This window comes from Nicotiana tomentosiformis, chromosome 11 (assembly GCF_000390325.3).
Source record: "Nicotiana tomentosiformis chromosome 11, ASM39032v3, whole genome shotgun sequence".
Taxonomy (NCBI): domain Eukaryota; kingdom Viridiplantae; phylum Streptophyta; class Magnoliopsida; order Solanales; family Solanaceae; genus Nicotiana; species Nicotiana tomentosiformis.
Window position 1 is genome coordinate 32,016,688 of NC_090822.1, and position 10,887 is coordinate 32,027,574.

At 35.9% G+C, this 10,887-nt stretch overlaps 1 protein-coding gene across 4 annotated transcripts; it reads left to right on the plus strand.

The window, feature by feature from the left end:
- Positions 1–255: 255 nt before the first annotated feature.
- On the plus strand, positions 256–10,189 carry LOC104086802 (galacturonokinase). 4 transcript variants are annotated; one of them, XM_070187927.1, is made up of 14 exons: positions 256–571; positions 1,632–1,745; positions 2,073–2,144; positions 2,788–2,831; positions 3,273–3,426; positions 5,727–5,807; positions 6,152–6,231; positions 6,316–6,415; positions 8,009–8,232; positions 8,605–8,645; positions 8,733–8,761; positions 9,086–9,155; positions 9,246–9,335; positions 9,669–10,189. In XM_070187927.1, exons 1-14 carry the CDS (start codon positions 533–535, stop codon positions 9,911–9,913), a joined length of 1,383 nt encoding a protein of 460 aa, XP_070044028.1. In that variant the 5' UTR covers positions 256–532; the 3' UTR covers positions 9,914–10,189. The 4 variants fall into 4 exon arrangements, with proteins under 4 accessions (XP_070044028.1, XP_070044030.1, XP_070044029.1 ...); XM_070187929.1 differs by having other exon boundaries at positions 8,057–8,232; XM_070187928.1 differs by having other exon boundaries at positions 5,742–5,807.
- Positions 10,190–10,887: the final 698 nt, after the last annotated feature.

Consider the following 10,887-nt stretch of genomic DNA (forward strand, 5'->3'; position numbering starts at 1 on the left):
GGTGAATGTGTAATAAATATTTAATAACCTACCTTTTGCACTTGTCAGTGTATATGAATAAGCTCTATTCTAAATAGGAGGAAAATTTAATTTTTGGGTGAAGTTAAAAACAAAGGAACATGGACACATCGTTCTAACCATAAATTGCGGGATTGACAGTTTGACACACACTTCCACTTTTCTTTACATGGTAAGACCGGTGGAGTGCGGCCCTCAATTTCACCTTTCACTTAATCGTCTCAAAAAATATACGGTAAAGAAATAAGAGGAAAATCTTTTTGAAAATGGCAATGTATGATTACGTTGGACAATACAGAACATGAAACTTAATAATCAAAGGTATTATTGAATCAAATCAAATCAAGGGGAAATGACCCTTCAACCGAAAACACTTCGTTCCCGCAAATTTCCTTTTCTTTAACCTCACTCTCCGCCTCATTATTATTTATTATTCTTAAATATAAAGCAAAACCCAGTTCAAGAAAGCTATATCAGATTGACATTCTTGCACATTTATTTCGAAAAAACAAAAATGGGTGTTTTTTCTGGTCATTGGCCTTCTGAATCTGAGGTAAAGTTTTCATTTTTATAGTTTATATTTTGTTGTTTTTATTGCATTGCGGATTTTTGCTTAATGGGCTGTTGATTTGATTCTTATTCTTGATTGCAATTGCTGTTTCACAAATTTACTGTGGAGACAAACCAAGATAGTTATAGCAATAGAATTGTGATATGCTAGTATACAGTTCTAGTCCGAAGAAAATATAAAAAACTTCTTGTACTTTTTATTTTAATTTTGTATAATATTGGGTTGAGATGAGTTTATATGGAGTAACATGGTCAGTGAGGAATAATATAGACGACCCTAACTTGTTGTTGTTGTTGTTGTGGTGGTGGTGCCAATATACAATTCTAGTCTGAAGATTTGTGGTCTGTGGATACAAAACACGTTAGTATCTGTTACAGAGCTGGGGTTATGTATGTGATAGTGCTGTATTAATGGAAGTGTGATGATTTTTCCTAAACTCCTTATGTCATGATTTTATGCCTATTCTATAGTGCCTATTGTTTAACTAAATTCAGTAATATGGTTTAAAACTACCTTTTTTCTGTGTGTGAGACAGTGGGGGAGCTAGGAATTCTTTAGAAAGCCACATCTAGTACTTTTAAACCACTTTACCACTACACTAGAAGTTTTTTTCTAAAAAAAAATTATTTTAAGGGGATTCAAAAATAATTTGCTTTTACCCTATTGCACAGTCGAATGAGGGTCCTTACATGTGGATCCGCCACTGATGTGAGAGTGCTGTATTTAAGAAAGGAAGAACCTGTCGTACACGATGTTACTAATACAATGCCATGTGTGGTTGGAGGAACGTAACTTAAAGGAACCTATACTTCTATGAACATAATATTCTTTTGAGCATATTCCACATAAGCTAAGTGCAAATATCCTTGTATTGCGTTGTATGCAAGTAGCTATAGTTAAGCTTGGTGTGTCTGTATTTGAGAGACAGACTGAAAATTCGGAAAAAACTTTAGCTAAGTTGGTTTATCTTGTTTCACTCTAATCTTCCCGACCTCATGTACTAGTCACAGTTGTTAAACTCCTGGTTCTGTAACTAGTGCAGTTGGATAAATTAAGACAGAAAGTCGCCGAAATGTCTGGTAGAGATGCTCAAGAGGTCAGGGTGGTTGTATCACCTTACAGGATTTGTCCATTGGGCGCTCACATTGATCATCAGGCAAGTATATTAGTTATCACTTGTTATCCACATGTAATCGCTTAATTGTCAATCGCTTAACCAGACATCCTTCTATTATGGTTCTTGACTGACAAGGTTTCTACTTGCTGTTCTTCAGATCTAATATATTCCATAACAGGATTCTATATCTTATGTAAATAAAACATTAGCGTATGAATCTTCATGATCTGCCTTAAATTCAATCAACCAACTATGCGTCATTTCTAAACTTGAGTCCGTCATATGAAACCTTGGTACCTAAGGATAATTATTTGCAGTTGTACCTTTACACAAAATCTATATTGTGTGATCTTCAATGTGATTCAGGGGGGAACTGTTTCAGCTATGACAATCAATAGGGGTATACTACTTGGTTTTGTTCCTTCTAATGACACCCAGGTATGATTTCTTATGTATTATAGCCAAATTGTGTAGTGCTTTAACGATGTAAACATGTTATATTGTCTATATGTCGTGAACAATATGTTAAATGTTCGTAGTTTGAGCTAAAATGGTTCTGTATGTATGACTCTACAGGGCTGGATAATGTGTCACGCCATGTCCTTATCGAAATCCCTTAGTCTGCCGAGTTCTATGTTTTCATTGGGGTTATAAGTAGCTTATTGCTCATAAAAATAGTTGTGCAAACTTCAAGATGTGCTGTACTGAGTACATATACTACAAGTCAATTGATAGGTGTTGCTATGAAATTGTCCTTTTAGCTGGAATGCTGCCACTGAGACACAAATAAGTAGACATAGTTACAGAACAAAAGTTATTACTCACGTCCTAACTGATGCTCATTTCGGTGTCTTTTTCACCACTCAAATTCTGTTGACTGTCTTCTACTTTGCAAAACTGGAGTAGTTTAGCCAGTCAGCACTGGAAGCTGAGGCAGCTTTTTTACTTCTCTGTTCCACTATGTGGCCTTCTCTGCTTAAGAGCTTAAGTTCTATGGAATATTCACTAAACTCTTTTCAGCTAATCTTTTTCTTTGTATTCTACTTCCTATTCATTTTCGACTATAACTTCAAATTTGTAGGTCACATTACAATCTGGGCAATTTAAAGGTTCGGTTCGGTTCAGGTAAATAATGCTTTTCTTAGGCATATTCATACTATATGTAACTAGTTTGATATCTATAAATGCATTAAAAATATTATCTTTGTTCGGAGCCATATATATATATGTCTTTGCTGCTGCTAGATTATGAGTCTATAACTAGTGTGTAACTACTTTGATATCTACAATCTCATGTCGGTTGACTTGCAGCATAAGTCTGCAAGTTGATAGCGATACAGCACAGTTTTTAGTTTCTACAATGTGGAAAATCCTATGATTGCTTTATGCATTTAACCTTTTGATGCTCTACTTTTACCTGCATTCATTAGTTTTAGCCCTCTCAAAAAGATAGGTTATGATAGTTTCATGTACTTTTTTTTCCCGTCATGATAGTTTCATGTATTCAATAGTATAAATCCTAACAAAAGCATTACATCTAATGCTTCGCAACTTTAAAATTCACAGAGTAGATGAAGTTCAGCTTCCTAAGCATATCTCCAAGAAAAATGGTTTAAATGAACAAATTGACTCATCCAAACCTCAGGAAGAATGCAAATGGGGTAACTATGCTAGAGGAGCAATATACGCCCTACAAAGCAAAGGAAATCATCTGAAAACGGTTAGTAAGATTTCTTTTCCTGCTGTTTTATAGACATTTGTAATATCCTTGGTCCGCCAAACAAATTGATTCCATTTCTACTATAGAGGTTTACAAGAAGTTTCTTTCACATTTAAGAGCAGAATGGTTGTTAGCTTGTTTATCTTTGCTGTTAAAGGACTGTAACCTGCTCTGAATATGAGTATTTTCCATTCATTACTTAAAGTGAGTTAAGTATATTCCATCGACTTGCTGATTCTCATTTTCTTAATTGCAACTGCCTGGTTCTAGATGTTGAGCTCTAAAATTTTACATTCCGTCGGTTCCATTCTACAGTCCATAGGTGACTTCTAGCTCGTTAATATAGAATTAGCTCCTTCCATCTTTGCTTCTTATATCTCTTATGAACTCACGAGATGATTGTTTCCACAATTTTGATCCGTCTACTCCTGTCCAGAAAGGAGTCCATTCATAATTTTTTGAAAACATATATTGCCACCACCATGCCTCTGCAATTTTTTTGATTACTGGTTACTGGGAAGATGATGCTTTTGGTTGTTCCCATTTGGTTTTCACAAAGATATTTCAAATTAGCTAAAGATCCTCAATAAGAAAATTATTAAGATCATCAACAGCGTGGAACAAGATGGGCTCCTCAATGAACTTGAGGAATTGGAGAGAGAGAGTTGGGGAGGAAAGTTTCTCGTTTAAAGGTGAGAAGAAACTGTGTCAAATGGCTTGAAAGTGGAAATTAGAGAAAGATCCGGAATGATAGATGAGTTTTGGCTTTAGTTTATAAGACCCCAGGTTGTGAATGCTTATGATTAAGGAGATAAGGATCAACTTTAGATTGATTTCTGATTTTTCTTTAATAAAGCTATATGTCGGAAAAACCTTGCAAGGAGGGTATAATTAGGTAGATTAGATTATTATCCTGTGTAGGTGTGTTAAAATTGGTCACCAGGTCTAGTATGCAAGAATTAGGCCCTTGGTTATTCCACTGTTGCTTTGTAAAGTTTTTCTATTTTATTTTTTATAAAATTGAGATTTGAACTTATGGAAATTTAGATGTTTCTTTTTCCAGATGGAATGGACTGGGAAAACCATTAGTTCTGCTTTTAAGTGGACGAAACAACCTCGCATCTCTCATCGAACATATACATGAAACAATATATTGAAAATGCTCCAAACCCGATTACTTCCTTCTACAGTTCGTGTATTGTAATCATCTGAACCTACTCGCCTGTCTGGTTCTTAAAAAGGTTGTTCCTTGGAAGTTGATCATTTTAGATCCACTAGTCTTGTTGTAAGCTTCAAGATTTTGACTAGTTTCCCAGGTCAAGCTCAGTCATAGGGAGAATACTAGAACAACAACAACAACGACGACCCAGTATCTTCCCACAAGTGGGGTCTGGGGAGGGTAAGGTGTACACAGCCTTACCCTTACCCTGGACGGGCAGAGAGTCTGTTTTCGATAGACCCTCAGCTAAAGAAAAGATGAAAGACACACTGATAACAAGTAATAACAGTACAAGATATTTAGAAAACTGAGACTAAGATAGCAAAATAAAAGACGAAAGAAGTACTGATAACAAGTAATACAATACAAGATATGTAGTAATAGCCATCTAAGGATAAAATAATACCATACTAACACTAATACTACTGAAACAAGGAAGACAAAGGGAAACACTTGACTGCCTACTAACCTTCTAGCTGTAGTATAAATTTGGATGAGTTGTGGACTCCTAATTGCATTCTCAAGTTGAAAATTCCCTGAGCTAGATTTGTGCTGTGGATACCAAGCTCAGAGTGCCAAGAAATGATGACGGGGCTGAACAAGATCTCTTTTAAAAGAATTGAGAATGCTTGATGGAGTAAATGGGTTTGCAAGCTTTTAATTAATTGGAAAAATGTTGCAGCATTTTCCACATCTTCACTTATCTGGTTTGGTTCCCATTTGCATTTGTGAATGTGCTTCCAGATTATCTTCATCCTTGACGTATTGAAAATCATGGTTTCTTTCAGCTTTCTCAATGTACCCTAAATAAATTGCAAATGCTGCTCTAAATGATGACGTCATATGATATATTTTATGTTGTTGACTGCGTTCATCCTTTTCCTTGACTTAAAAGTGTGGTTTCTAAGTTCGATTCCGGAGTTCTACTCTCGGATACATTCTGTCAAAGGAACTTTTCATGTGTGCTAAAACAATTTTATTCTCAGTCACCTTGATCTGCATTCTTTTGCATTGTCCTTCAATTTGCATCCTTAACCTTAGTGTGCACTATATATTTTCTTTTATACCAAGCTTGTCGAAGACTTGTTTTTTGCAGGGTATCACTGGGCTTATCTGTGGTTCTGAAGGTCTTGACAGTTCAGGTCTCAGTTCTTCTGCAGCTGTAAGTTGTCTTTTCCTTCACCACCTTGGAATTTGAATTAATTAGACTATCAAGAAACATAGTTTTACTTTGCATTGTTTGCAAAGTTTTTGAGGTTTGGTGAAGTTATTTCTCCTGATCCATGAGGCCTTTCCAATGGACCTTTTTTTTTTTTTTTTTTGGCTGTTTGCATCGCTGAAGGAAAAGAGATCTCACTGTCACTCATCTCTTTTAAGAGATTTGATTTGCATCTTTGGTTCTTTTCTTATAGTGATATTAGTTCATTAGAAGTGTCTTAGATATCCTATTCAGTGTAACTTTCCTTTGTCTTCTGGATTGCAATTAACAACTCTCATGCTTAACAGGTTGGTATAGCATATCTATTGGCTTTTGAACATGCGAATGATCTTGTAGTTTGGCCGACAGAAAATATTGAATATGATAGGTATGCCACTTGTAGAATGGTCTTTTCTTTGTTGCTTGCTATTTTGTTTATAATGCCTTTGTACGAATCTCTTGTTGCATGCAGGCTGATTGAAAACGAATATTTAGGTCTGAAAAATGGCATATTGGATCAGTCGGCAATATTGTTATCAAGCTATGGCTGTTTGACCTGCATGAATTGCAAGGTAATGTGTTTATTCCCACAAAGTAAGGGGTCGTTTGGTTTGAATACGGCTTATGTCGGGATAAGTTATGCTGGGATTGGTTATGTTGGGATTAGTTATCCTGGTATTGTTTTTTATCCACTGTTTGGTATGTTGTATTAAAAATGACAATTGCATAATTTCTAAGAAGAAGGTATAAGTTATTCCGGCACTAATTACCCCTCCCTCTACGAGGTATAAGTTATCCCGGTACTAATTTTAATCCCGGGATAACTTATACCAGGTTTGCTAATCAAACAAAGTATTAAGGTGGTATTAAATTTTTATACCAGTACTATACCTTCTTATACCTCATACCAAACGACCCCTAAATGTAACAGCCAACCCACTAGTGATATTGTCCGCTTTGGACTAGGCCTGCACGACTTTAAAATGCGTCACTAGGGTCAAAGGCATGCTTTCTTATATACCTAGTATCTCTTTCGTGTTTTGCCGATGTCTGATTCGCTTGGGTGTCACATACACCCCTCCCCTAGGGATTAAGCATCCTCGTTGAGGTTCGCCCCACCACCTTCTCAAAGATGTGGGATTCTCCTAAACTCAGTTGATCGAGGTTAGCCCCACCATCGCCAAGGTTGCACGGGAGTGGCTCTGATGCCATCTGTAACGGCCAGCCCACTAGTAATATTGTCCACTTTGGGCCTAGGTTCGCACGGCTATAAAACACGTCACAAGGGTCAAATGCATACTTTCTTATATACCCAACATCTCTCCCAAATAATTTTTACTCACTTCGTCCCAATTTATGTGGTGATGTTCGGATTTCGAGAGTCAAACGAGTTATTCTTTGACCGTAATTTTTTCATAAGCCTTTTAAATATTTTGAATTATTAATTATTATGATTTATATAATATTTACGTAGTTTTCAAATATGTAAATTTTATTTCGAAAAACTTAAATATTCTATGTCCAAATACACGTCAAAATTAAGAAGTTTAAAATCTCGAAAAGCGAAAAGTGTCACATAAAATAGGATAGAGGGAATATATGTTTATTGAGTTTTGAGCTAAAATTTTCAAAAAACTCTTCATGCCCCTGAACTTTTATTTGTTTCCCCCCTGCAACCGGCTAAAAATGATACCTTTTCTCCTCCTTTAGCGTACAATATTCTTGAGAAATCTGAAAAGGGTCTAGATGTTACTCCCGGATAATAGAGATCAGAACATTAAGCAAGCATAACTCGTGCAAGAAAGGAAGGAGGAAGGCAGCCCGGTGCACTAAGCTCCCGTTATGCACGGGGTCCAGGGACGGGTCGGACCATAAGGGTCTATTATACGCAATCTTACCCTGCATTTCTGCAAGAGGCTGTTTTCACGGCTCGAACCCGTGACCTCCTGGTCACATGCCAGCAACTTTACAAGTTACGCCAAAAGGAAGGAGGAAAATTAAGAAATAGTATAAGTAGAAATAGTTTGTTATCCAAAGCTGGGAAGTTAAGGTTTTTGATGATGAATTGCTTTGCCTCGTCGTTCATGTCATTTTTCTCTAACCTTCCTCTTATTATGATTTCAGTTTTACATTATGGCAACTTTTGTTGTTTTCTTCTGATACAGATTTCACATTCTGTAGAAAACTCTGACAATTATAGACTGCATGTGCAGACCATAAAACACAAACTGATACGCCCTCCAGAGGTGCAAAACAATCATGACGGAGAGTTAGGTAATGCATACAAGATACTGCTGGCCTTTTCAGGTCTGAAACAAGCATTGACAACAAATCCTGGATATAATCGGCGAGTTGCAGAGTGTCAAGAGGCTGCAAAATTATTGTTGCAGTAAGATTATTTCCTGTTTGAAGCTTGTATCCACTTATGGTCATGGAATGCTTGCCTGTTTATTGATGGAATATACTAGGATAGATGAAACAAAAAATCCTAGTTGTAAGTGACTCTCCGTTAAGAAGAATATGCTAGATTTAAATCCTAATGGAAATTTATCAAACAATAATCATTATTTCAATGATTGAATATCAAGCCTTCTTCTGGATTTCCCTCAAAGCTTGAAGCATTCCTAAGACTAACAAACCCTTCTTATTGAATAAGCATGATGAAGTTGCGATGAGATCTAATTGATTTTCTACCAAAGCTTTCGCTTCTGTTAGGCTATTTTCCTTTTTCTTCTTCTGACTCGTAACACTGAACTTCTAGAGCTTCAGGGAATGAAGAAGTGGAACCTGTTCTATCAAACGGTAGAATACTGAGCCTGCTTTTGTCGTTGAATTAGTGATGCCATTTTAATGATGATGTTATTGATAACGAGTCTATTGTTTATGCAGTTGAACCAGAAGTTTTTGAAGCCCACAAGGTAAAATCCACAAGTAAATGTTGGATGCTTAATTATGCCTTCTTAACCATCATTTTGCTGAAGGGGAGCCTTAGAGCAAAGGTAAAGTTGTCTCCGTGTGACCTATAGGTCACGGGTTCGAGCCGTGGAAGCAGTCACTAATGCTTGCATTAGGTTAGGCTGTCTTTATCATACCCCTTGGGTGCGGTCCTTCCCCGGACACCGGATTGCCCTTTTTAACCATCATTTTGCAATGTCATTTGTGACATCTTTTAGTGAAAATCTTTTTACTTATTTCTATGGATCAATTGTATTTCGTATCATGTTTTTGGAAATGTTTCTCAGAGCAAATTAGAACCCGACCTAGCTAAAAGAGCAGAGCACTATTTCTCTGAAAATGAGAGAGTCCTGAAAGGTATTATTCTTTACAGAACTTTACTCCTTTTATTTTTAATACTTTTTAGGACAGTCCATTCATATCTAAACATCATGTGCGGTTTTTTAGGACTTGAGGCTTGGGCTTCCGGAAACCTTAAAGAATTTGGAGAGCTTATTACAGCATCTGGTCTAAGTTCTATTCAAAACTACGAATGTGGTAAGTGTTGATTTTCATACTTGATATCTGAATTTCATTTTATATTCATCATCAATTATTTCCTGTTTACATTTACATCTATAAAACCTATAAAAGTAGTAGCCGATAAATAGCTTTCTTGATAATTTATATCGAGGGACAATAATAACCGATTTTCTTGCACTTTTCTCTCTCTTTTTGTTTTTCATATGGATAATTTTATTACATTGGGGGATCAGGGAAGGGGAAGGGTAATGGTGAGAGTTGAACTCACACCTATTGTGTCAAAGACTCCCACAGGTAAAACTAGACTGTAAACCTTGGTAATCTTGCACTTCACTTTAATCATTTCAGGTTGTGAACCACTTATACAGCTATATGAGATTCTTCTGAAGGCTCCTGGTGTACTTGGGGCGCGGTTTAGTGGTGCAGGATTCCGAGGCTGCTGTCTTGCATTTGTAGATGCAGACCGAGCAGAAGAAGCAGCAACGTTTGTCAAGAACGAGTACTGTAAGCTCCAGCCCGAGTTGGCAAGTCATATCAACCAAGGGCCGGCTGTATTGATATGTGATGCAGGCGACTGTGCACGCGTGATCTGAAACACTGTCAGTTAGCTAAACTCGTAAACGCACTCAGGTTCATACTTGTAGCTCCACGATTTCCCATTTTTTCATCCATTCTTTTCAAGTGTTTTGTGTTCTTGTATCCTTACTATTTCAGTTTCCACATCGACTTGGTGTATATTATTTTTGATGTTGGAGAAAGATTGTGTCAATAATTTGTATTGGCTTCCATTGCCCAATTTGTGTACGAAGTCTTATTGGAATTTTGAGGATCCTACTTTTGATTATAATGATAGATTGAAAGTTTATGAAGTTTGATTCTTGTATATTTCTTGTTTGTTGAAGTTGCATTAACAGAAAGGGAGGAGTAAAATGCACAACCGCTAATAAATTTTTAAATGTTTTACACACCCCTAGACTTTAATTATAAGAGTATTTGTTTAAATTATGTTTCACCCACTTTAAACATCTCACTTAATTAAAAGTACACTTAATTGGAACAGAAGGTATATATAATGTGGTGTAAACACCTAATGCGGTAATTATTTACCCATTTGAAGGGAAGGAAAAAGTGATTAATAACTGCTTGTTTTTCTAAAATGTCAAATTTTTTGAAATAAATTTTATTTGCCAAAATGATAATGTATTCGAAAAAGAATCCTCAAACTTTGATGTTAGCAAACCGAATTTCCTATCAAGCTAATATATGATTCTCCAGTGTGTTTTACCAAAACAATAACAGGTGTAGAAGTGGAGTGAACGTGTCACAACCGTATTCATTTTTTTAAAAAGATAATGTTATACTTTTTTGAAAGTATTGAAAATACAGAAGAAAAAAAATTAAAATACAATATTCGTCTTAAATTTTGAATTATAATTTATTCTTTCAACATATTCCAATAAATTTAGTGTCTTAGTTCAGTTGTCATTCTATATTTTGTTTATACTTTCTATTTTTACGAAAATAGTCTTACAGAAACATTTTGCTTGTTTATTATCCTAAAAATACT